The sequence below is a fragment of the Dermacentor variabilis genome, chromosome 2 (genome assembly GCF_050947875.1).
Source record: "Dermacentor variabilis isolate Ectoservices chromosome 2, ASM5094787v1, whole genome shotgun sequence".
NCBI lineage: Eukaryota > Metazoa > Arthropoda > Arachnida > Ixodida > Ixodidae > Dermacentor > Dermacentor variabilis.
In genome coordinates this window covers 269402770-269430060 of record NC_134569.1, presented here as the reverse complement: position 1 = coordinate 269430060, position 27291 = coordinate 269402770, and the positions used below count along the sequence as shown (strand labels likewise).

The window sequence follows — 27291 nt, the reverse complement described above, 5'->3', positions numbered from 1 at the left end:
AGGGATTTTGAGTAGTCTGGAAAAAGTCAGCGAAAACTCAGGGAATTTGGGCCTCTATCAGGGAAAATTAGCGGCAATTTTATAGAAGGGGTCGAAAGTCGCGGTAATGCTGGCTCGAGCAACAGACAGGAATCGTAATGGATCGTCTTTGACGCCCTGTCGTCGGCTGGAAGAGTTGCCAGTGTGCACTCAACGACCGACTTTCCGGATTCCCGATAATTTGGACGGCTTCGCGGCACAGCCACGTACCCCATAGAGTCAACGTATCAGAACGTTTGAAATTTCGGACGCAAAAACTCATCGCCGTCCGATTTCCCGGACATTTTGCCCTGACCGCAGGTCCGAAACGGCAATAATCAGACGCCACCGCCGCAGTTTTGATTACTTCGCCACCTCGAACCGGCACTCTCGCACGCGGATCCGCTGGCAGCCGTTGCCACCACTGCGGCAACGCTAGGCCTAGCTGCTTCGACGTTCGCTATGAAGCTTCTTGCCGTTGGGTGCCGAGTTTTTTATTGAAAGAATTAGCTGCTGTCAGCAATGGCACGGACTCCGCCTTTGGGTTCCTCGCGATTGGCTTAGAAACTTAGAAAACACGGCGCGTTGCATAATGCCGGTTCCCGAAAGTTAGCTTCGCCTCTGTACGGAAATGTTACATGGTGAAGCATACGCAAAAGTATTGCAGTGAAGCATAACAAGTGTGGGAAGGGGCTATTGCCACGGAAAACAGTATGTATTCCTTAATTATACACACGTGCACTCGGTATTTCCTGACACAGTACGTGCGCCGATATGCCTAATATGTGTACCGACAGGCCTTCAGGGCGTTTTCGAACGTGTCTGTGGCGGTTTGAGCCCCTAAGGGCAGTAAATGACAGGCATTTATTTTTTTTTCAACTGGCGGATTTTTCGAACACTTTCGCGACCCCTAGGGAGTTCTAAAAATCGGCCGCGTACTGTGCAACTGACCAAGATGCTTCAAATGGTCCTTGGGGCGAACGAGTGGCAGAAGGAGGACAAGAACAGCAATGATGTACGCATTGAGGAATAAACGAAAGGAAGCTTGCTGCCGCCGTTTTGAAGGAGCTTGAGCTCAAAAAACAGTTTTGGCTGATGCCGAGATGCAGGTGTCCCTCATCCAAACCAAAATAAACTCGTTAAAGCAGTGAAACACAACACTCAGGCGTCGTGCTTGGGCTGAGAGTATGTCAGGACAGTTGAGGTTGACTTATGAGCCGTTGGGAGAGAATCTCGATCAATTGTGACAGAGTTCGGGCCTCATACCACTGAGCTTGCTATCAGTTGATAGAAATAGCTCATATTCGAATATATTGACATGTGTACTTATATTTAACAGGCGACCCTGCTTCGCCACCTAACAAATGTTATCGCACAGCGCGGGACGCGTCTGCATGTATCCGAAGTTTCTGGAAAGTTATCGATGCTTCTATCTGCTGTCTGTTGTCGCCAAACCTTGTGTTATCTGATTTCATCGCGTGACTCGAATGTTGTAGAACTTTGTGAAAGGCATGCGGGTCCCAACGATTAGTCTGGAAGATTCGATGACTGCTGTATAAAAGCCGACGCACTTGACCCGCTGATCAGATTTTCGATGATCGCTGACCGTGTTCGCCACTATCGTTGTGCTATAAGTGTAGCCTGTTTTTGTGGGCACAGGTTCGCCCAATAAAAGTTAGTTTTGTCTTTCACAGTATTTGCTACTGTGTTCTTCAACGTCACCACCACGTGACATCTGGTGGAGGTGCTTTGCGTTCATGTACCGGACGCCCACACAAAGCTGTGACCCAAGCCCTCACGCGGAAGACACCAACGTCGCCAAGAACCAGCGAGGTAGCCGCAGGCTGCAAGGACTGCCCCTGGAGCATGCAGTCAATGGCCATGCAGTCACTGCCTTAGTCGACACAGGGGCCGATTACTCCGTAATGAGTGGACACATCGCCGCCCAGTTGAAGAAGGTTAAGACTGCATGGGAGGGTCCCCAAATTCGGACCGCTGGAGGACACCTCTTTACGCCGACTGGAATCTGCACGGCAAGAATTACCGTTCATGACCGGATTTACCCTGCCACCTTCGTTATCCTCCAACAGTGTTCGCGAGACGTCATTCTCGGCATGGACTTCCTGAACCAACATGGCGCAATCATTGACCTGAAGTCGAAGTCCATAACGCTGTCGGAAGATCGAGCGATACCGCTGGAGAGCTCTAGTAGTCACCATGCCTTAAGTGTGCTCGAAAGTCAAGTCAGCATCCCGCCTCGCTCCAGCATTGTCATATCCGTAGGCACCAAAATGCCTGCCGACGTAGAAGGCGTCATTGAGGGTGACCAACTACTAGACTGCTAGACCGTGAAATTTGCGTCGCGAGAGGGATCGCTTGGCTGCATGGAGGGAAAACTGAAGTGTTGCTGACAAACTTCAGCCAGGAGTTCAAGCACATCAACAAGGGCACGACGATCGCGTACATCGAGGAAATTCTAGAAACCAGTAATGCGTTTGTCCTCTCGGATTCCGCCGCATCTACCAGGACGACGATGGTTCCCGAACCAGACTACGACATTAATCCAAGTCTCCCCGTGAGTAAGCAACAGCAGCTCAGAAGTCTGCTCCGACGATACAAAGGCTGCTTTTCAATGTCATCGAGGATTCGAGAAACATCAGTCGCCAAGCACCGCATGATCACCGAGGAGTGCGCTCGACCACTCCGCCAGAGCCGTTACCGAGTTTCGCCGCGAGAACGTGCAGCTATAAGAGAACAAGTCGACGAAATGCTGCGCAACGACATCATCCAGCCGTTGAAAAGCCCTTGGGCATCCCCTGTTGTCCTGGTAAAGAAAAAGGACGGAACCCTACGTTTCTGCGTCGATTATCGTCGTCTGAACAAGATCACGAAGAAGGACGTATACCCCCTCCCACGAATAGACGACGCATTGGATCGGCTCTGCAACGCTAAATACTTCTCGTCGATGGACCTCAAGTCTGGCTATTGGCAAATAGAAGTCGACGAAAGAGATCGCAAAAAGACGGCCTTCATCACCCCAGACGGCCTCTACGAGTTCAAGGTTATGCCATTTGGACTGTGCTCGGCGCCTGCAACGTTCCAGCGCGTCATGGACACGGTGTTAGCAGGATTGAAGTGGCAGACCTGTCTCGTTTATTTGGATGACGTCTTTGTCTTCGCTGGAAATTTCGACGATCACCTCAGGCGGCTTGCAACAGTTCTAGAGGCTATCAAGTCGTCAGGGCTTACTCTGAAGCCGGAAAAATGCCGCTTCGCTCACGATTAGCTTCTGTAGCTTCTGTAGCTTCTGTAATCAGCAAATCTGGTGACCGTCCGGACCCGCAAAAGGCAGCTGCCATCGCACAGTTCCCGCAACCCATCAACAAGAAGGCAGTGCGTAGATTCCTTGGCATGTGTGCCTACTACAGGCGCTTTGTCAAGAACTTTTCACGCATCGCCGAGCCTTTGACACGTCTAACTAAATGTGATGTTGACTTCAAGTGGGAAACGCCGCAGGCCAATGCATTTGAAGAACTCAAACGACGCATGCGCTCGCCGCCGGTACTTGCGCTTTTCGACGAGTACGCCAATACAGAAATCCATACTGACGCCAGTAGCCTAGGCCTCGGTACCGTTCTAGTCCAGAGAAGAAACGGAGTCGAACAGGTGATAGCTTACGCTAGCCGATCGCTGTCAAAGGCGGAAGGCAACTATTCTACGACCGAAAAGGAATGCCTCGCCATCATTTGGGCTACAGCTAAATTTCGCCCTTATCTTTATGGCAGGCCATTCAAAGTCGTCATTGACCATCACGCGTTGTGTTGGCTAGCGAATAGAAAGGATCCTTCAGGACGACTGGCGCGGTGGAGCCTCAGACTACAAGAATACGACATCACTGTAACCTACAAGTCTGGACGAAAACACTCCGATGCCGATTGCCTATAACGCGCACCCATTGACCTACCGCCGCAAGATGACGAGGATGTTGGCGCCTTCCTTGGAATAATAAGCGCGGAAGACTTCGCTGAACAGCAACGGGCAGACCCGGAGCTAAAAGGCCTCGTCGAATATTTGGAAGGGCACACCGAAGTTGTCCCCAGGGCATTTAAGCGCGGATTATCTTCCTTCACGCTTCAAAACAATCTACTCGTGAAGAAGAATTTCTCACCAGTCCGCGTCAATTACCTTCTTGTTGTCCCGTCAGGACTTCGTCCAGAAGTATTGCATGCCCTGCATGACGATCCGACCGCTGGAAACCTCCGATTTTCCCGGACACTATCGAGGATACAAGAAAAGTATTACTGGCCGCGACTGACCACCGACGTCGCCCGTTATGTCAGAACATGCCGAGACTGTCAGCGACGCAAGACACCGCCGGCAAGGCCAGCCGGATTACTACAGCTAATCGAGCCTCCTTGCCGACCATTCCAGCAGATTGGGATGGACTTGCTGGGACCCTTTCCTACGCCAATAACCGGAAATAAGTGGACCGTCGTGGCGACAAACTACCTCACCCGCTTCGCTGAAACAAAAGCACTGCCGAAAGGTAGCGCAGCCGAAGTGGCGAAATTCTTTGTCAAAAACATCCTGCTGGGACATGGCGCCCCAGAAGTCCTCATCACCGACAGAGGAACGGCCTTTACAGCGGAGCTCACCGAAGCCATTCTGAAATACAGTGAGACAAGGCACAAGTGGACAACGGCCTACTACCCGCAGACGAATGGTCTTACGGAGCGGCTGAATAAGACCCTCGCCGGCATGCTAGCGATGTACGTCAACGTCGAACACAAGACCTGGGATGCTGTCCTGCCATACGTAACATTCGCTTACAACACGGCGGTGCAAGAAAGAACACAGATCACGCCGTTCAAGCTGGTCTACGGCAGGAACCCGACGATGACGCTCGACGCCATGCTGCCGCACGTCACTGACGAGGAGAACCTTGACGTCGCTACCTACCTCCAGCGCGCCGAAGAAGCCCGACAGCTCGCCCGCCTGCGGATCAAGAACCAGCAGAAGACCGACAGCCGACACTACAACCTCCGACGACGCTTCGTCGAGCACGAGCCCGGCGACCGTGTTTGGGTGTGGACCCCGATACGCTGACGAGGACTCAGTGAAAAACTACTGCGACGATATTTCGGACCCTACAAGGTCACCCGATGTATTGGCGCACTGGACTATGAGGTTGTGCCAGACGGCATTTCGCATTCACCGCGATGCCGTGCACGATCTGAAGTGGTCCACGTGGTGCGTCTTAAACCCTTTTACGGACGCTGATGAACTTCCTTATTTTGTTGTTTTCTTTGCTTGGAGTGCTTTTCTTTTATTACTTTTGTTTGTTTGCAGCATCGGGTCGATGCTTTTTAAGAGGGGAATATTGACACGTGTACTTATATTTAACGGGCGACCACGCTTCGCCACCTAACAAATGTTATCGCACAGCACGGGACGCGTCTGCATGTATCCGAAGTTTCTGGAAAGTTATCGATGCTTCTATCCGCTGTCTGTTGTCGCCGAACCTTGTGTTATCTGATTTCATCGCGCGACTCGAATGTTGTAGAACTTTGTGGAAGGCATGCGGGTCCCAACGATTAGTCTGGAAGATTCGATGACTGCTGTATAGAAGCCGACGCACTTGACTCGCTGATCAGATTTTCGACGATCGCCGACCGTGTTCGCCACTATCGTTGTGCTATAAGTGTAGCCTGTTTTTGTGGGCACAGGTTCGCCCAATAAAAGTTAGTTTTGTCTTTCACAGTATTTGCTACTGTGTTCTTCAACGTCGCCACCACGTGACAATATTTGCTTCTATGTGCATCTCCTTTTTATTCGTATTTGTGAATGTCCGACTTCATTTGCAATTTTTTTTGAAGACACTTTATTTGCTGTCCATTTTACTATCCCCTGCCTTCTATTCTCTTTTTGAATAAACACTACTCCTTAGTATTCAAATTGGATTAAGTTGCTTTTTTATTTTTTTCATGTGCTTACTCGAGAGTGACAGAATCAGGCGATATGTTTTCAGCTCGTCTTGACATAAAACATAGTTCTGCATCACTCAGGGAAATGTGCAAAGGCACTCAGGGAAAACCTGGAAAACTAAGGGAATTTGGAAATGTCAACTTGGTAGACACCCTGGAAAAGTGTATAATAGCTACGTCTTACCAGTACTCTCCTACGGGGCAGAAACCTGGAGGCTTACGAAAAGGATTCTACTTAAATTGAGGAGGCCGCAACAAGCTATGGAAAGAAGAATGATGGGTGTAACGTTAAGGGATAAGAAAAGAGCAGATTGGGTGAGGGAACAAAAGCGAGTTAATGACATCTTAGTTGAAATCAAGAAAAACAAATAGGCATGGGCAGGACATGTAATGAGGAGGGAAGATAACCGATGGCCATTACGGGTTACGGAGTGGATTCCAAGGGTAGGGAAGCGTAGCAGGGGGCGGCAGAAAGTTAGGTGGGTGGATGAGATCAAGAAGTTTGCAGGGATGGCATGGCCACAATTAGTACATGACCGGGGTTGTTGAAGTATGGGAGAGGCCTTTGCCCTGCAGTGGGCGTAACCAGGCTGATGATGATAATGACACACCTGGAAAAACACTGCGAATCACTCTAACTGGCAATATAAATATATTTTTTTTCTGATGTCCATGCTTCATTTAAAAGCAAATTGTAACTTACTTTATGATTGCCCCTTGTAAGGCAATGCTACAAGCTCGCACAGCATCACGCAGAAATAATGGCCAGTTCTTCAGCATACCACCCATTAGTGAATTCCTTGCATGTTGCATGTTACCGGAACTGAAAGATGAATCATATTATGCTGTTATTTTTTTTCATACACTGTACAATGAGTTTTTCATGCATAAAAAATGATTGCAAGCGATAATGCAGCAAGACATCTACTTCGCACCAGGTCACATAGTCATACTTTATTACCTAATAAATTAGAAAAGATTCAGAAAGTGTAGTTAATAAGAGTGACAAATAGCAGCAAAGGGGATCATAGATGAATCCCGCTACTGCCAGAGCAAGCCAGCCTTCGTAGGAGAGCACTGGCTGGCCACAAAGGCTTGCTGTCAAAGACCATGCGTGAAGGTTCTTGTGTCTCAACACAAACTTCTTGTTGGCATAGGCAAGCAATACCTGTTCAGAGGAGGGAAAAAAGTGAGGGAGAAAATTGGAATGTTGAAATTGGAACTTCAATTAGCAATATTCGCTAAGTAAGAAGTTTATCTCACATTAAAAATGAATGTAAGCACTCCTTTCTCTTAAATTACGGGTATCTTAATTTTTTTTTACTTTATTACTCACAGCGCCTTAACAGGCATTACAGTGGGGGAGGATATACACAAAAAAGATAAAGAAATACATACCAGTGTCAGTCACACAACTAATAAAAATAACCACTAATCACAATCAGTCACAAAATACAGATGTCATTGGCACAAACTTAAATGAGGTTATGCTAACATAGAAAAGAAAACATCATTAGAAATAACAGAGGCAATAATAATAATAATAATAATAATAATACTTTATTGATGACTTGAGACTCGTACAGTGGAAGAATCGGGCCTGCCAAAGCCGCAGTGGGCTTGAACGGCAGTGCCTGGCAGACAGCGACAGAGCCATCAGTAACACGTTATTAGACAACAGCGAAAAAAAAAACACACACAGACACATGACAGGCTTCCCATCACGCATTAATGTGTCTAAGAGCCTTTCTAAGACCATATTTCGTTTTCACATCTTGTATGCTTTGAGGAAGTAAATTAAACATTGTTGGGACATAATAGTTACGGAGTCTTCGACCATATCTCATCTTACAGCGGGGTGTAATGTAAGGATTCTTTGGTCTCAAGGAACGAACAGGCACATAAGGAATTTTATACTGACTTATCCAAAAAAGCTTTAAGAGAAGTTTCTAGCAGCAAAGAATTGAAATCAGGTAAAGACAAAGTTTTGAACACATCAGATTTGGGGAAGACATCATAAGCAACATGCTTCAGAATGCCACGAAGGACAGAGTTGACCCGGTTTACCAAATGTTGGGCGCCATGACCATATGTAGATATCCCATACCGGATTACACTGTAGCATAAGGCATGTACTACAAGCTTTCGGACAGACAATTGATTTATTTGATTGATTGAGTAACTTTTATTTTACAGTCCTGCAGAACGCGTATTAGCACGTCGCGGGCCGCTCCCACATCGGGACCGACAGGCCTAGCCTGCCAGCCGCATCGTGGGCCTGCTGGACAGCCCAACGTTGCTCAGCCAGGAGTGGGTTGCGGAGGGCCGCCTCCCACCTAGCTGAGCTGAGGTCAGGGCTTGCTATTGGCCTCGAGCTCCACCACTGGAAAAGCTGGCGCCACCGTCGGCGTGACGTGCTAGGAGGGATCACGTGGACATAGCGGCCGCGTCGGGCGCGCCGAAGCGAGCTGAAAACGAGAGTTTAAATTCCCTCGTACGCTGCGGTCCTCATTTAGTGGCGAGATTTTCCCGCTTCGAGTGTCTCCTTTACAACTCTTGAAAGCACTACAATAGGTAGTGGCTGCCTTTGAAGGCGCACAACATGGTAGGCTACTGCTCGGTGCCGCAATGCCGGACGCACGCAACGGAGCACGGTGTCAGCCTTATTCACACCTAGCCGCAGGACAAGAAGCTGTGTGAAGCTTGGCTCGCGAAATATAAAACCGGCAAACAGTCATCGGCTACAACTCGGGCATGCAGCAAGCACAGACGCGAGGAAGATTTCTGCTACGGCGCCCGGTCTGCGATGTTCTGAAAACGCGCACTGAGACGCTCGCCCGAGTCCGCTGCCCGACTAATGTCATGACGGTTTGGTCTATGAACTTGTCGATGCTATAAATACTGGCAAGCTCAGTGGAGTGGAAAGGCAGCGGTAAGAAGCACATTTAAAAAAAAGCATGGCATATGGTCATGTTTGTGATATGAATTAATGCACTGGATTACAAAAAAGGAGCAGCGGGAAATTGCACGCTGAGAACACCGACAAACATACAGTGCGACGCAACTCGAGAAATAGTATTGAAAGGTCAAAGAATTTAGAAGAAAAAAAAAGATTGAATCGTCGCGACGGCAAATCACAGTCCCCGTAGGCGTCGAAGTCTCTACAATGAAATCATTTTTTAACAGCTGTGATAGCGCCCACGCAACAATGGTTGCTTGTATACTGTCAAATGCTCATATTCTGCGGCCTAAAGCTCATGGCACGGCGCGAAAACGCGCGCGCGGAGAAAGCGAAACAGTGCGCGGACAAGCATGCAGACGCGCAGTCGGTCGCTGCGAATCTGCGCTATCGCTGCATTGAGGCTTCATTCTATTACGCTCCATTTAGTTATACAAACACTATAAGAACAGATTTCAGATAGTTTGCTCTCAGCGTTTACCTACCTTTCACGCAAGAAGCCGGTTCGGGAGACTCCACCGCGGCGACCGCGCGCAGTGGCGTTCACTGTACGTATTCGGTAAAGAGATAGCGTCTGTAAACGATTGTGTGCTTTCAGTTTACCCAAGATTATTATTTAGACAGTAAGAAACTTCTCTCGTTTCGAAAGTACTTACAGAAATGTCCGAGAGAGCTCGCGCGTGGTGTTTTCAGTGAGCGCTGACAGCCAAACCTATGAGGAGCGCGCCACGTGATCCCTCATACTACGCCAGCGAGGCGCTTCCGATAGATGGCGACTCCGTAACTCCTCGCCGCCAATAGAGATACATCCCCAGAGCATGTGCGAAAGTGTTGATCTATCCCCGCAAGCGGGGCACGCGTCGTCAGTGTAAATCTCCGGATATATCGCATGTAACGTGAACAGGTTGGGATAGGTTTCTGTCTGCAACAGTCTGAATGTCAGTGCCTGAGGCCTAGTGAGCTTGGGGTGAGGAGGAGGGTATTGTCGCCGCGAGAGATAGAAGTGTTTAAGAAGTTCATTATAGTGGCAGGCGCGTCCCTACCATGCGTAACTCTCTCTTCGGCCGTTACAGCGCCAGCGCGGTCAGTCAGTGCGCGCGCGGCAGCGTGGGCCGTCTCATTGAGGTTTGTGGGGACACCCGCCATGTGCCCAACGTGGGCTGGGAACCAAGTAAGCAAGTGATACTTGATTTTATCCGGACCTGCCTTACGAAGCAGCCCAAAAGCCTGTTCTGAGATCACTCCACACTGAAATGCCCTAATGGCCGACCGTGAGTCAATGTAGATGACGTCGCTGCTGTCATCAAGCATCGCCAAGGCAATGGCCACCTGCTCGGCTATCGCCGGATCTCCGGTTCGTACAGATGCACAGTTCGTGAGTCGCTGCTTGGAATCTACCACTACTGCAGACAAGGAGCACCCCTTCCGATATGCGGCCGCGTCAACAAAGCAGGCTCTACGCCCCTCTGTCTGGATCTGTTTGAGTATGGCTGAAGCTCTTGCTTTCCTTCTACCCTTGTTATATTCAGGGTGTACATTTCTTGGTATCGGCGATACGGAGATCAAATCTCGTATGTCCCGTGGTAAATGGAATTTTCTTGGTGCTTCTGCAGATGGTGGGTAGCCGAGCTCTTGTAATATCCTCCTACCGGCGGCGGTCGTGGAGAGTCTGGCAAGTTGCGCTCTTTCCTGAGCCTCTGCAATCTCCTCCAGAGTGTTATGCACACCTAGCTGGAGGAGGCGATTGGTGTTGGTGAAGATCGGTATACCCAGGGCTCGCTTAGTTATTTTCCTGAGCAACGTGTTGAGTTTGTTCCTCTCTGCTCTTTGCCATCTGTGCATAGCCGCCACGTAGGCAAAGTAGCAAAGCACAAAGGCGTTAATCAACCGTAACAGATTGTCTTCTTTAAGGCCATGATGACGGTTAGCCACCCTTCGGATGAGACGTACTGCGTTGTCCGTCTTGGTCGTGAGCTTGATTATCGTTTGCGCGTTAGAGCCAGTAGATTCGACTACCATGCCGAGTATTCTTATTGCGTCGACCCTAGGAATCTTGTCTCCCTTGCCCGTGCGAAGACAAATGGTGCTGTCAGACAGTGGTCTCCAGCCCATGGGCTTACGACCTCTTCTTAAGGGGCGGTATAGTAAAAGCTCTGACTTCTTAGCCGAACAGTTTAATCCCGTGGGTCGAAGATAGCCCTCCGTGACCTCGATGGCCTCCTGTAACGCACTCTCAACCTGTCCATCACTTCCTCCAACACACCAAATGGTAATGTCATCCGCATAGATGGTATGCCTGATGCCCTCGACTCGTGAGAGTGTTCTGGAAAGGCCGATCATGGTCAGGTTAAACAAAGTGGGCGAGATCACCGAGCCCTGTGGAGTGCCCCTTGTTCCAAGCTCCACCTCTTCCGCGATCATGTCTCCTGCGCGGAGAGTCGCTCTTCTTCGGTGCAAAAATGACCTAACGTAATCATGGAATCTTACGCCCAGACCAAGCTCGGATATCGATTGCAGTATAAATTGATGGGCTATCTTATCGAAAGCCTTCTCCAAATCTAATCCAAGGATGGCCCGAGTGTCCCGCGTGTCATTGTCGATTATCTGACTCTTGATGAGCTTCATGGCGTCCTGTGTGGACAGACCTGCCCTGAAGCCAATCATCGTGTGGGGGTAGAGTTCCTTGTGTTCGATGAACCTCGTGAGCCTGTTGAGTATGACATGTTCCGCGACCTTGCCAACGCAGGACGTGAGCGATATTGGTCACAAGTTGTCCAGGCTTGATGATTTGCCAGGTTTGGGGATCAGTACTGTAAGTGCCCGCTTCCATGCTTCCGGGACCTTGCCTTCCTTCCATGTCTCGTTGATGACTTCTGTCAGGTATTCTATCGAGTGATCGTCCAGGTTACGGAGGGTCCTATTTGTGATGCCGTCGGGACCAGGAGCAGACTTGCTATTAAGCTCATGCAGCGCCCTCCTAACCTCTTCCGTGCTGATGTCTGCATCCAGCTTGGAGTTGGGTGGCCCAAGGTAGTCTGCGTAGGCGACCGATGTCCCTTGCCGGGGACCAACAGGAAGGTACTTCTCCACCAGGCTCTGCAGGACTTCCTCCGTGGACTTGGTTCGTGTGGCTGTATGCAGAAGCTTTGCCATCACATGCTGCTGGTTGGACCTTGTGTTGGTGTCGTCCAGAAGATGCTTCAAAAGATTCCAGTTTCGACCATTCCGCATTTGACCATCAACTGAGTTGCACACCTCGTCCCATTGTTGCTTTGAGAGGATGTGGCAGTACTCCTCTGTGGTTCTATTGAGTTCAGCAATCTTTTTGCGTAGTCTGCGATTTAGCCGTTGGCCCTTTCATCGATTGAGGAGGGACTGCTTAGCCTCTAGTAGATGGGCTAGGCGACTATCCATCTTTTCCACAGGAAGGTCCGTGCATATTTTGTGAGTGTTACTCTTGATATCTTCCCTGATCTGGTCCATCCACTGTTCAAGGCTCAGTCTGGTGGTTGGAGGTTGGCGCTCATTCCTTATCTTGCGGAACTTGTCCCAATCCGTGAAGAAGAACTCCTTCGGCCTCTTAGGTGTTGTTGGAAAGTGTGTAGCGAGGATATAATGATCGCTGCCAAGATCAACAGCAGTGTTAGTCCATTGCGCCTTTGACAAATTCTTGACGAACATTAAATCCGGAGTCGAGTCCCTGCACGAAGATGTTCCCATTCTGGTCGGAAAAGACTTATCAGTGACGAGCGTAAGGTCCAAGTCTGTAGCATTCTGCCATAACTCCTTTCCCTTGACCGTGTTGTACATGTAGCCCCACGCGTAGTGCGGGGCATTGAAGTCCCCGGCTATCACCAAAGGATTAGTCCCGGCGAGATTGATTGCCTTCCTTAGAAGCGCTTTGAAACGCTGGCGAAGGTCATTGGGGCTACTATACACGTTAAGAATGAAAACGCTCTGGCGTCTCAATCGGCCTGGTATGATTTCTATCATCACATGCTCTGCCTTACAGGTGGCCATCCCCAGGTCGTGAGTGATATATGTGAGCTTACGACTTACAAGGGTGCATACACCTCTCCTCCCAGTTTGACCAAGAATCGATTGATATCCCGACAAAATGACTTCAGCAGATAGGGTTTCTTGAATAAGGATTACATGTGGTTTTTCGGAATTGCTGCGAATGTATTGCTGCAGAGGCGCTTTCTTCTTAAGAAAGCCCCTGCAGTTCCATTGCCAAATGCGAAAAGATTCATTTGAGCCCGCCATCTTGTTGCTGTCTACTTTTGTCCCCATATTCTGCGGATGAATTGTCCCCAGTTATAGGGGACCCAATGGTAGTATGTGGTACGACATTGACGCTAGGACCAGGGATTGGCAACATTACGTTCTCTAGGAACGATTCTATTTTGGACACACGTTTGTTCATACTTTCAGTTTGAAAGGCCATCTCGCTTTGTATCTGGGAGACCTTCTCCGCCAGTTGCCTTACGCTGTCGCTTAGCGCTGAAAACATTTCGCGAATTTCTGACCTTGCGCGTCCCGGAATACTATCCTGCTCACAAGCCACTGCTCGCTTTTTAGAGGGTCTCGCCTCATCTTGTTCGCCCTCCACTATAGGAACCTCCATAGGTTGGGGTGTTTCCAATGGAGCGGACGCAGGCGGAGGACGCGTTCCTCTCGCGTGTTTGATCTCCGCGATTTCGGACGTAAGCTTTTTAATAACCTCCCTCATATTCGCATTCTCGCGTTCAAGTTGTGCTATTTTATACGCGCTTCCTGTCACATGCTCTGAGGATGCCCCCGACTTCACCTCTGCCTGTCCTCCACGGATAATGTCAGCCCAGGAGGTTGGTCTCGACGATCCAGGAACCGGTCCTGTCTGGTGCCCTCTGGGTCTGGAACTGGACCTGGTGCGGCTGTCGGGCCTAATGCGGCTTCCGGAATTGATGCGTATTCTCGTCCCTCTAGACGCTGTCCGTCCTCTGGATCTGGAGCGCCCCCGGGATCTGGATCGCCCTCTGGATTGGGAACGGCCTCGGGTGCCGGATGGGGCCGATGAGTCCGATTCTTGAGAGCGTGGGTGCCTTTCACCGGAGATAGCTGGAAAGTGTTGCTCATCCTTGAAGGGTGGTGATGGCTTGCTTCTTTCCTCCCGCTCAGCGTTGCGAGCGCGTTCTCCTCTTCTGCGTCGAACTACGTACGGCGTCTGGAAGCGTTTCCTGCATTCCTTAGCTGCGGTCAGGTGGGCCTCGCCGCATAACTTGCATTTTGGATCGCAGCTGTGTTGTTCATCGGGATTGGTTGCTCCACAACCCCTGCATACCACTTCCTCTGGTGACGGGCAGACATCGGAGCGGTGTCCAAACCGTCCGCAGGTGTAGCAAACATCCATCTGTTTGTGGTAAAGCATGCACCTGATCAGAGTGCCCCCATACGCAACGTAATTTGGGACCTTATATCCCTCGAATAACACCACCACAGTTCCAGTATTCTTGATTCTTTTGGCACCGAGCGCGAGTGGATTTCTCCGGTTGACGATCTTCCTGTCAATGACCTCAGGTCCGTCCTCGATTGCGATGCGCCGAATTACCCCCTTGCAAGTGGCGTGCGGCGCAGCAACATACGCGCTCACCTCATGCTGCTTCCCGGCGACTGTAATGTTCTCCACAGCGGCGTAACGAACCGCGTGTTCGTGACTAGATGTGCTGATCACCATCACATTTTGCATCGGATTGGGGCACATAGTGTCCCATTCTCTTTCCGTCGTACTGATACCCGTTGCAGCCCATATGGCTTCTGCGACCACTGTTGGGCCTGCCTTGGTAATACTCAGTCCGCCTCTGGGTCTGACCACAATCTTCATTTCGTCCTTTGGTAGCGGTGGCATCTTGCTGCCCCGGATAATCTTGCTTTTAGCTTCTTTATATCTATTTCGGTCCCGCAGCGTATCTTGGCCGTCAGGGTGAGCCGCGGACGAGTTTGGGCCAAGACGCCCGGAAGCGTTCTTGCAAACGCGCCGTTTGGCGACCGTTATCCAGCCAGAATCTTTCCCAAAACCTTCGGAGGCTAAATCGTCCCCGTCGTCTTCACTCTCCATTGCACAAAAAGCGGTGAACTAGCGCCTACAGGCTAACGCAGGCCAGTGGCAGCAGCCCAGCGTCTCGTCGAGACCGGCGCCGTCGCGTTTAGCGTTAGGACTAGCACTCAGTCCGGCGTGGTCGGCACAAGATCGGCGATAAATGTTCGGAAACTCCACCCACCTCCAAAAAACTGCTATCCACGTGTTCGGTAGAACTTCACTGAAATAATGCACGCAAAGTTCACAGGCCACCACATCATAAACTTCCAAGAGATCGAGAAAAAGCAGGAGCCGATCGGAGCGCGTCCGACCTACTCGGCGTCATCTTCTTCTTCCCGGACAGACAATGGCATGTAAAATTTTATATTATGCAAAACACAAGACACTGCGCGAAGTTTTTGACAAATATATGCGAAATGAGAGTTCCAGGTCAAATCACTGTCAAAAAAGACACCAAGGTATTTAATTGAACAAGCGTATTGCACAGGGGCACACGAACAGGGATTGCAATGTGATGTGTGCAAATATAATGGGGGTGATAGGGTAACTTGCTTGACAGGATTGTGGAAACAGATTAGTTGAGTTTTGAACGCATTGATATGGACTACATTACCGTATTTACACGATTGTAAGTCGACCCCTTTTTTAAAATTTGAAAGTCTGAAGTTGGGGGGTCGACTTACAATCGAAATCAAAACATTGCCCCGCCAAAAAAAAAAAAAGCGATACCAACGAGAGCTACAACGTAGTTACAATTTTATGTTTGCTCTATGGTCCTACCCGTATCTTTTCGCTATCCCGCGTGTTTGTTTGCTTTTCGGAAGGGTTTTTCAACATTTTTGAGTCTTACAGTGCATGCAACACTCATGGGGGGTGTCGATAGTTGATGGAAGCGCCGCTGTTCCCATTTGCGGCGGCACCCTTAGAACGGCCACATTTCTGGATGGATGGATGGAAGGTAGGAGCGTCCCCTTTGAAACGGGGCGATGGCAGTTGCCACCATGCTCAGATTTTTATTTTGCCTTTTATTTTTATCTGTGTTGTGTGTTATTGAATTTCTCGATTTTCTTTAAATACGTCTTCCTACCCTTTTAACCTTATGTCACCTCTCTGCTTTTGAGCCACCAATCCTCCAATCGCCTTTTGCTAATTTCCACCGCATATTTATTTACATGACTATCATCTCTGAACCCTAGGGCCTCAGGAAGGGTGACTGTGGCCGCATCGACATCGGGATTGATACCATCACATTCTAGTATGAGGTGTTCCATCGTTTCTACATATTTACCACACACAGTACATGTGTCTTCTTCTTCGTTAAATTTCTTTTTATAGCTCCGCGTTCTAAGACATCCTGATCTAGCTTCAAAGAGTAGGGCACTGCCTCTTGAGTTATCATAAAACGCTTCCTTCCTGATCTGCTGTTTCCAGTGTCGATATAGTTCTGCACTATGCTTCTTTTCCATTGAATTTATCCAATTTTTACCTTCCGCATTTTTAACCTGTCGTTTAATGCTCTGTCCTTTTTTGTCCTCGTGTCTGGCATACTTACTGGTTAGCTTTCTCTATGGAACGGCGGCGCTTGCGGGGAGTATCGGTAGTTCATGGAAGAGCAGACACCGTTCGCGGGTTTCTCTTTCTCTGTTTAAATGCATTGGCATTGGTTTGACCAACTTTTTGACGCGCTCCACTTGACTGCCGGCTACGTGCTACTTCTATGCTTCCCAAGTCGTCATGAGTGCTGCAGGCCCACTAATCTTTCGGCACTCGTTCACAGCAGCGTTCAAGAGGGCTGTCATCCTTTACGCCGAAGAAAGAAATCACTGCGCTGTGGGCCGCAATTTCGATGTTTGTAAACGGGTGGTGCGAGAGTGGCGACTGCAGCGAAGCGAAATTTTCACCCTGTGGCGGCAAGTGAGAAATTTCCCACGTGCCGAAGTCTGGACGCTTTCCGGAGCTGTAGGCTAAGCTTGCGGCAGCGTCGCTGAAATGCGTGATCGGTCCCTGCCAGTGAAGTGTGACGTGGTCATGAAACAAGCCCGGACCTTCGCCTTAATTTTAAGGTTCTGCTCCGCCGTGAGTACGAGTGGCTGGCGGCAGAAGACTGCGAAATTACGCCAACCGGACCTGTCAAAAGAGCCTCCCTGACGGCTGTGTGTGGTTGGGTGCATTTGGCGTGGGCTGCTGTTCTGCAAGATGTCCTGGTGCGGTCGTTTGCCAAATTTGAAATTTCGCTGGACCACGACGCGCCGTGGGACCGCAGCAACGATGACGATGGCAGCACTAGTGAAGACGAGTAGTCCAGTGACCATGTCAGCTACTAATAAATTTTCGTTATCGAATGCGCCTTCGGTTTTCTTTTTTTTTTCCGGTCAAGCGATATGGGGGGGTCGACTTACATTCGAGTCGACTCACAATCGTGTAAATATGGTATTCTGAAACCAGTCCATCACTTTTGTTGTTGCCATTTGTAAAGAAGACATGGCGTCAGTGTAACTTTGAGCATGTGAAACAAGGACAGTGTCATCAGCATACTGATATAATTTGATGTTCACAACAATGTTTGATGGCAATTGGTTCCATTCGCTGATTGTTCTAGGAAAGAAAGTCAATCGAAGTAAATTAGTCTTGCATGTGATTTCCCGTACGTTGAACATGTGATCAACTCTGTCTGAGACATAGTGAGGTGCAAGCAAATATTTTGTATTTTCAATCCTGACACAACAGCATGAAAGAATTTCAATTGCAACTTACGTCAACGATTATCTAAATGCTCCCAATTCAGTTTTTTTCAACAGAACAGCGTGGTGTTCACGGGGACAAGCAGGGAGAAACGACACGGACGAGCGCTGACTAGCAACTGAAGTTTATTGCTTGGAACGAAGCATATATACGAGCTCCAACCAACAGAAGAAACCAAAAAACCTTGCATATATTCACAATCATTCCTACACGTTGCACTGAACAAGAGAGATGCCTGTAATCGTCATATCCCGCCCGCTAAAAATGCTTTGTTCAGTGCCTTCATCCGCTCATATTAACTACTGAAGTGCCAGAAAACAGTGTCATCAGATTTTTGGATATCAAACTCAGATTAATGCAACATCACACGTGTTGGTCTTACAAACCACGAAGCAATAAGCCATTGCTGCCTTTTACGTCATCTCATTCTAAGCTGGTTAAACGAGCAGTGGCTAAATCATGCTATTATAACGCACTTAACAAATCATGCACGCACTCGATGCAAGATAGCTTCAATCATCAAACAGATCGTCTGGTAAAGGCTGGTTATCCCAAGCAGTTGCTAGTGTCAGTGTCAGAAACCATCCTCAGTAGTTTGAGCCAAAACAGAAAAGAACAAAGGATAGATTCGACGACAGGAAAAGAAAAAGTAAAAACCGCTGTAGTGCCTTATATTCATCATGTCTCCCATAGAATAAAAAAGATAGCTAACAGAGCATGTGTCAAAGTAGTTTTCTCGGTGCCGGATAAGCTTGGGAAGATGTGCAAAATGGTTAACAATGAATTCGTTCCAAGAGAGTGCAACATTAAACATCAAAATCAATTCGTCTCTTGTAAAGAGGGAGTTGTCTACGCCATTCTGCTGTCATGTGGCAGGCTTTATATCGGTCAAACAGGGAGATGCCTTAATGAACGCCTGAAGGAGCACAACAACAATGTGCATAATACAGTAAAAGGGCATCTGGGAATTCACTGCAGAGACTGCGACACTAGGGCCTGCCACCCTGACTTCGCTAGAACACAAATTTTAAGTAAACATAATAACCAACTAACCCTTGAAATCATCGAAGCAGCGCACATCGCCTGGTCAAAAGACGCATGCGTCAGTAGCCCCTCCTTATCCATTCGTTCAAAGAACTAGCATTTTAGCGGGGGGGATATGATGATTGCAGGTATCTCCCCTGTTCAGTGCAGCGTGTAGGAATGATTGTGAATATACGTATGGTTTTTTGGTTTCTTCTGTTGGTCGGAGCTGCTATATATTTCGTTCCAAGCAATAAACTTCAGTTGCAAGTCATCGCTCGTCCGTGTCGTTTCTCCCTGCTTGTCCCCGTGAACACCACGCTGTTCTTTTCAAATATGTCTTACCAACTCGCCCAAACGTATGTTTTAACCCAATTCAGTGTTTCTTTTATACTTTCCACCCCAATAGTCCTGCGGTAATTGCCTGACACAAACCGGGCAGCCAAATTTTGAATCCTTTCCAATTTATCATTGTCTCGCTTTGCTGGAGGGTTCCAGACTGTGCAGGCATATTCAAGAAGGGGTATAACATTGGTTTTGTACAATAATTCTTTAGTAGGTACAGGAAAAGTTCTGGCATTCCGACGCAAAAAGCCCAACGCTTTCCCAGCTTTGGCTGCAACATAATCAACGTGTCTCTGCCACCTTAGCGAAGATGTAAAATAAACTTCTAGGTATTTGTAATCTGATACTTGTTTTAAAGGTATGCTGATCAGATTATAACTGCTCATGTGTGGATACCTTTTTCTGGTAAATGTCATGTTGAGTTTTTTTTTCATTTAACTTCATATGCCACTTTATACACCACTCGTTGATTTTGTCTAGATCTTGTTGGAGAAGAGCCACATCATCAACGCATTTTACTTCCCTGTATAGCACACAATCATCAGCGAATAAACGCATCTGAGACTGGATATCATCGGTTATGTCATTTATATATAATAAAAGTAACAGTAGACCCAAGACAGATCCTTGAGGTTCACCAGATGCGATACTCGCGATCTGAGACTGAGCACCGTTAACGACAAACTGCTTTCGTGATGCGAGATATGATCTTATCCAAGAAATAACCGGTGGATGTATATTATAAGCTCCAAGTTTTTCAATTAAGGAAGCTTGGGGTACAGTGTCAAATGCCTTCTGGAAGTCCAAGAAAGCACAGTCTACTGAGAGTCGATGATCGAGAGATTCTGCTATGTCGTGTGTAAATTCTGTTAATTGTGTAACACAGGAAAGGACTTTTCGAAACCCGTGCTGAGCTGGATTAAATAGAGAATGTTCATTAATATGCGCTACAATTGTAGTATGCAAAATATGCTCTGAAAGCTTGCAAGAAACACAAAGTTCAAAATTTAGCGGCTCGTTTTGTGTTCCGTAATTACTCTAGGCATTTCAGCGTATCATGTGCGAAAGAGAATCTTCGCTGGGAACTATTAGAGGGACAAAGAAAATCACTCAGGTTAAAATTCTTTCCTAACATATTTCATTCTAGAACTGGTATTGAACGCGATAAGTACATACTTAGGCCTGATTATGTATCTTTACGTCTAGATCATGTGAATAAGGTAAGAGAACTAAAATGCAAAACCGAAATGCTAAGAATGTCTTTTTTCCCCAGGATGATTTCGAACTGGAACAGGTTACCGCAGGACTCTGTAACAATTCTGTCTAATGATGCATTTTTTCTTCCTTGTTATAACATGTTCTTTTGGTGAATGATGTTGTGCTCTAAGGACCAATACTGTCAGACGATGTATCTTTCTTTTTCTTCATTAAGATAACATATTCTGTTATTGACTGAAGTTGTGTTTCTCAGGATGTATATGTTGTACCGTAAATTATTTTGCATTTATATTATGAAATGACTTGTACTGTTTGTTGTATATACTATTTGACCCCCCCCCCACACTGTTATGCCACACTGGCGCTGTGGGTTCTGTAATAAATAAATAAATAAATAAATAAATAAATGTCAAGGACACTGGCCGGTAATTCGCTACTTCACCGCGTGCGCCCGACTTATATATTGGCACAACACTCCCAACTTTCCACTCGTCTGGAAGACAGGACTGTCCTAGAGATTTGTCGTAAATTATCTTTAAATATGGCGTGACTGAAGTTGCACAGAGTTGGAGAAGTCTGTTTGGTAGGCCGTCAGGGCCACAGGCCTTGGACGCATTTAATCCCAGCAACAACACCTCAATGCCACGTGAGGAAAAGTTAATGGTATCCATCTCACCTATTTCGCTTAGAGGTTCCTGTGTCTTCCCATCAGTTCTGACCACTGGGGTGAAGACAGAGCTGAAGTATTGATTAATATTTTCGGCCTTGCCAATGTTGTCATGTACCGTGTTACCTCCAATGACTAACGACGTAACAGCTACCTTGTCCTTACCATTTCTTTTAACATGCTTCCAAAATTCTTTGGGATTTTGTTGCAACACCATGCTGCAACACCATGCAACACCGCATGCAACACCATGCTTACCCCACGTCTATTTCTGCAGGTGCTCATGTGCTGCCTATCGCCTGGTTCGTGCTCTTCCCTTCAGCTTCTGCCACAGCCCAGCACCCTATGCCTTCACGAGGCAGGCGACTGCATCGTTGTATGGCCTACGGACCCGCCGACACCCCCGGAAATCCTAGACCCAGCCCGGATTCTTCTCCTGGCCTGGCAACCCCTATCATCGATTACGTCACCGATCACGCATTCCGAGCACAGGCTACTTAAGGCGCAGCAACGAATCGACCACTTGGGGCACGACACCGCATGCAACACCATGCTTACCCCACGTCTATTTCTGCAGGTGCTCATGTGCTGCCTATCGCCTGGTTCGTGCTCTTCCCTTGAGCTTCTGCCACAGCCCAGCACCCTATGCCTTCACGAGGCAGGCGACTGCATCGTTGGATGGCCTACGGACCCGCCGACACCCCCGGAAATCCCAGACCCAGCCCGGATTCTTCTCCTGGCCTGGCAACCCCTATCATCGATTACGTCACCGATCACGCATTCCAAGCACAGGCTACTTAAGGCGCAGCAACGAATCGACCACTTGGGGCACGACATCGCATGCAACACCATGCTTACCCCACGTCTATTTCTGCAGGTTAGTTACCTCCGCTACTCAGCCGAGTACTGGAGTGACAACCGTTATCTTGTTGCGGTGTCATGCCCCTACGACCCCGATTGGGACCGTGCTATTCGCATGTGTACGGATGCTGTTGCCTTCAATTTGCTATACCACCTGCTATTGATTCTTTCCGGTGACGTTGAGCTGAACCCCGGTCCTACCAAAGAAATTCTGGCTGTCATAACTAAACTCAAAGAATGCCAAGATAATATGCGGACCGAACTTAATGAACTAAAGACCGCTCAGTTAACACAGGACAAAACGCTCACAGAAATTAGCAACCGGCTAGCTGCACTGGAAATCGCACACCCGAAAACCAATCCCGACCCAGCTGCCCACGAGGCAATTCAAATCAGGCGTGACATCGCGGTTCTTAAAGCGGCTAGCAATGACACTAACAATCGAATGCGCAGGAACAATCTTCTGTTTCTTGGTTTCGATGACACAGGAAAAGAAACTTGGCAAGAGTCTGAAAAAAAGATCCTAAAACTTTGCGCTGACACTTTTAAACTGCAATTGGACGGAAACGCCATTGAACGTGCGCACCGCTTAGGCAAATATGGTAACGAAAAGAAGAGACCAATTATTGTAAAGCTAAATCACTACAAGACTAAAGAAAACATTTTTGCTTGCGGCCGCCAACTGAAAGGAACTGACTATGCTATCAGAGAAGATTTCGCTCCCTCTACTCGCCACGCGCGCTCCAAATTAATCCAGTTCACACGCCCTCAAAAATGTGCCTTTAAACTTTCTGTTGACAAACTTCACGTAGGCAATAAGTCATATTTTTATGACACTGCAACCGGTGCTGTCCTAGAATGCGCAAAACCCCCTGCATTACTACCTTACGCACATCAGTCGCGTGATAAGGCTGATACGTACAGCGAATGACACAGACTAAACAACAAAGGTCGTTCAAGCAACCGTTCATCTTTGTCAGTAAATGTAAACATTGGTTTCACGAACATCAGAAGTGTAATTCCGAAACGTGAGCAGCTACATGGTTTTATCACAGACATTGACGCAGACCTAATTCTTCTCACCGAGACATGGCTGACTGACAACATCAAAGATTGTGAAATTTTCCCTTAAATCAGAATTTCACGCTATACCGTCATGACCGCAAGGAAAGGAGAGGAGGCAGCGTCCTTATAGCAGTGAACAACAACCTATCGTCCTCACTCATCTGCCATGATTCCAATTTAGAACTAACGTGGGTATGTGTACATAATTCCTCGATTAAATCAGTATACGGCATTTGCTATAGACCACCAGACAGTCATCCGCTTTTTTGTGATCACCTTCGCAGTTCCCTTACAAACATAAAAGATAAATTCCCCGATGCGCCTATTTTTCTTTTCGGTGATTTTAACTACCTTCACATCAATTGGGCCCTCCTTTCAGTAACTAATCAGTCGCCATTGAATGAATCCAAACAATTCCTAGACTTGGCACTAGACTTCAACCTCCATCAAACAATAACCAACCCCACTAGAGGCGATAACAATTGATCTTTTACTCACCAGCTGCCCTGATGACATATCAAGTGTGACAATACTGCCCGGAATTAGCGACCACAACCTTCTTCATGTATCCCTTTCTATACCACTAAAAAGAAGATCACCTACGAAGAAATTAATCACCGACTATAATAGAGGAAACTTTCAGCTAATCAATCATGAACTCGCTCGCGTTTATGAACACTTCGAAAAGTCCTACGCTACCCGTTCTGTGAATGCGAATTGGGAACTCTATAAAAACACGTTGCTGAGCTTAAAATACAAATATATCCCTACAATCATTATTAAGTCTGACTCAAATAACCCATGGTTTAACAAACACTTAAAATCACTACTTAACCGAAAAAAACGCCTCTACAGAACCGCCAAAAGTAAAAATAGTCCTGAAGCATGGGAGCGACATCGCCTCTGTGAGACTGAATATATTAAAGCAATAAATGAGGCCAAGGACAAATTCTTCTCTGTTGACCTGATTACAATGCTTCGCTCAAACCCAAACAAATTCTGGCGTGTCATCTCCACGAAATAACAAGCTAACGAAATAAATCTCGTTGACTCAGATGATGAATTAATAAGCCCTAATAATTCCGCAGCAGCCCTAAATCAATTCTTCACGTCAGTATTTCACGTCCCTAAACCCTGCACTATGGAACCTTTACCAAGCTTCTCGGCAAAAACAATGCCTAAAGTGCAAATAAACCCGGATGGCATATCTAATCTAATTCGCTCTCTTAAAATATCATCCTCGGCTGGCTGCGACGAGATAAACACCAAATTACTTAAAGGTACTGTAACTCTTTCTACAAAATTTTTGTACCTTATATTTAATCAATCTTTAAACACAGGAAACGTTCCCAACGATTGGAAAAAAACGAAGGTAATCCCCATTTTTAAAGCAGGAAGGCGCGATAACCCTACTAATTACCGTCCGATCTCTCTAACCAGTGTCCCATCTAAGCTCCTTGAGCACATTATAGCATCTAACTTAATGGATTACCTAGAATCAATCAATTTTTTTGACCCCTTACAACACGGTTTTCGTAAATGTTTGTCTTGCGAAACTCAACTTGCCGAATTTACCCACGACCTACTACTACACATGGACGATCACCTCCAAATAGATGCAATTTTTCTAGATTTTTCTAAGGCCTTTGACCGCGTGTCTCATAACCATCTCCTTGCAAAATTATCCGCCCTCGGTATCCGCCCCGAGATTATCAAATGGATTGAAAATTTTTTAACGAGACGCGTTCAGTTTACGTATGCTAACAATTTTCAGTCAACCCTTACCAGTGTAACTTCCGGGGTTCCCCAAGGCGCAGGTTTATCTCCTCTATTGTTTTTGATTTACATAAATGACCTTCCCACTAACATATCAACGAAGCTGCGGCTTTTTGCAGACGATTGCGTTCTTTATAACCCCCTTCATACATCTAACGACACAATCGCCCTACAACACGACCTTGACACTATCGCTTCTTGGTGCGAAAAATGGCACATGCCTCTTAACCTCACTAAATGCAAGGTAATATCCTTCACCCGCAAACACACCACCGTACACCACACTTATTGCATTAACTCTGTTCCTATTGACCACACGTGTACTTACAAATATCTAGGAGTTCATATGACGCCATCACTTTCATGGGTGAAACATATTCAAACAATTCGCTGCGAAGCTTCACGCACACTAGGGTATTTACGACGTAACTTAAAATCCGCATCGTCTGAAATAAAAAAACTAGCATATTTAACGTATGTGCGACCCAAACTTGAGTACGCATCATCCATCTGGCATCCCTCACAAGCTTATCTCGCCAATGACTTAGAAGCCATACAAAACCGCGCTGCTCGCTTCATTACGTAACAATATTCAAGACATATCAGCGTAACCACCTTAAAACAAACTTTGTCTCTTCCACTGCTTGCTTCACGGCGCGTAACTTCTCGTCTTTGCCTTCTTCACACTTTCTTTTACTTCACCCATTCAGGACACGCCCTCTTAAAACGCCCGTTCAGAACATCATCCCGCTTATCTCACACTCACCCCCTGGCGGCGATATAGTGCCGGACGACGGCGATGAGCAGCTCATTTTTCCCCCATGCCATAACACTTTGGAACGCACTCCCGGATGACATTGTCTCGTGCAGCGACCGCAAAACATTTCGCGAAAAACTAAACGATTTTGATAATGCCAACATAACCACATGAACACATCTATTTATTTATTGCCTTGTTGGTACTGTGTATATGTTCCGTTTTCTTCTTTTTTGATATTTTCTTTTTTTGTACGTATTACAACCAATGTGCACTTTATTATGTAACTTTCTTATGAAGCTGTTCGACTTTGATGCACGCCCCCCCTTATGTAATGCCTTCGGGCCCTTAAGGTTGAATAAATGAAATGAAATGAAATGAAAAGTGCATAGAGTCGGAATAACAATCCCTTGCAATACGAGTAGCAACTTTCACTTCACAAGTTATATCCTGCAATTTTCTTTTATTCTCTTCTGTAGGTATGTCTCGAAAATTGTGATAGCATCTCTGCCTTTTCTGTGTTAGTCTGTACAACAGTTTTTGTAAACCAGGGTTTACTTTTAGCGCGCCTTGGGGTTAACACCCAAGAAGGAACAAACTGATGCTTTAGTTCTAGCATTTTTTGTTTAAAAAATGTCCACGGATGAGCTACACTTTCAGTTTCAGCTTGTGTTTCAAAAACGGTTAGATGGGAATCTATCCGTATGTATGTATGATGTATGTGATGATGTTTAAAATTACTAATACACTTTTTGGCATATAGTTATTAAATTGCAGAGCAGAGTCAAAGTCAGCCTTGAAATTAATATATGGTGTTTTGTGGCTAAAAAGGCACTTATCAACTTGTCAAACAAGTCTGAGAAGCTTCCTGCTAAATATGCCATATTTACTCGCGTAATGATCGCACCCCTGAATTTTGTCGTCAAAATTTGATTTTTTTTATTTCCCGTGTAATGATCGCACCTCGAAATTATCGCAGCGATATGTAGTGTGTCAAGTCTAGCGAATAATGATCACGCTTACCATCTGTGGGATGCTACGCAAACTACTCTTCAAAACAAACCAAGCGGGCTGCACGCACCACTCGTTCTTAAGTAGATGCCTCATTTCATTACTTTCATCACTTTCCACACTTCCATGACTAAAAAAAAAGCTGCAACTAAACTTGCCTTTATTATGTGTAGGCTTTATAATGGCTGTGGTCAACAACAAGAAGGGCGCCTTTCAAATCTTCTCATCTGCACTCGTGGGCATGCAACAAATCGCGAGCGGCAACGATAGTAGCCACGTTTACACTGATACGTTAAAATTGTACCCTATTCATACGCCGACGCTTGTAACACAGCTAAGGTATTCACCCACCCTTAGCGGAAACGTGCCATATGAGGATAGTAGTGAAGACTGATGCCGCAGTTTCCGCAGCATGCTGGCCATGTGGCCATGTCACTGGCAGCTAAGCGCGCCCATCTGTTTCTGTCCCCTCAAAGTGGACATGGCTACGTTATTGCCGCAAACTTGCCAATATTAACGATAATATTCATTACTGATATGGAAGAAACTGTTTCAGTGCACGTAATGTGCTCACGAGAAGAAAAAGAAAAATCGCGTTCGGCGCGTTCGGCTTGCTCCGCCGGCTGCCATTTTTATTCTCGTGTCCCGCAGCAAACGTGGGACGAAAAAAATTTCTTTTCGCGGGAAATTTAACTCGCGTAATGATCTCACCCCTGATTTTGCATCAATTTTTCTGAGAAAGAAAGTGTGATCATTATACGAGTAAATATGGTAATCAGTTTAAAA

At 47.0% G+C, this 27291-nt stretch overlaps 1 protein-coding gene and 1 long non-coding RNA gene across 9 annotated transcripts in view; one reads left to right on the top strand and one right to left on the bottom strand.

Annotated features, from left to right (window-relative positions):
- The window catches only part of LOC142573293 (very long-chain specific acyl-CoA dehydrogenase, mitochondrial-like), a 291200-nt gene that overhangs the window by 44528 nt on the left and 219381 nt on the right, over positions 1-27291 (top strand). The window contains exon 1 of one of the 8 annotated variants that reach the window (XM_075682930.1): positions 21861-21912. The exons of the other annotated variants lie outside the window; for them this stretch is intronic. Coding sequence (XP_075539045.1) covers positions 21876-21912 — 37 coding nt within the window. The 5' untranslated portion in view covers positions 21861-21875. Of the gene's footprint in view, positions 1-21860; positions 21913-27291 lie in introns of those variants that run through there. 8 annotated transcript variants of the gene reach the window in all.
- The window catches only part of LOC142573295 (uncharacterized), a 30124-nt gene continuing 9828 nt past the window's right edge, over positions 6996-27291 (bottom strand). The window contains exon 3 of the long non-coding RNA XR_012826291.1: positions 6996-7170. This is a non-coding gene — a long non-coding RNA (uncharacterized LOC142573295). The remainder of the gene's footprint in view (positions 7171-27291) is intronic.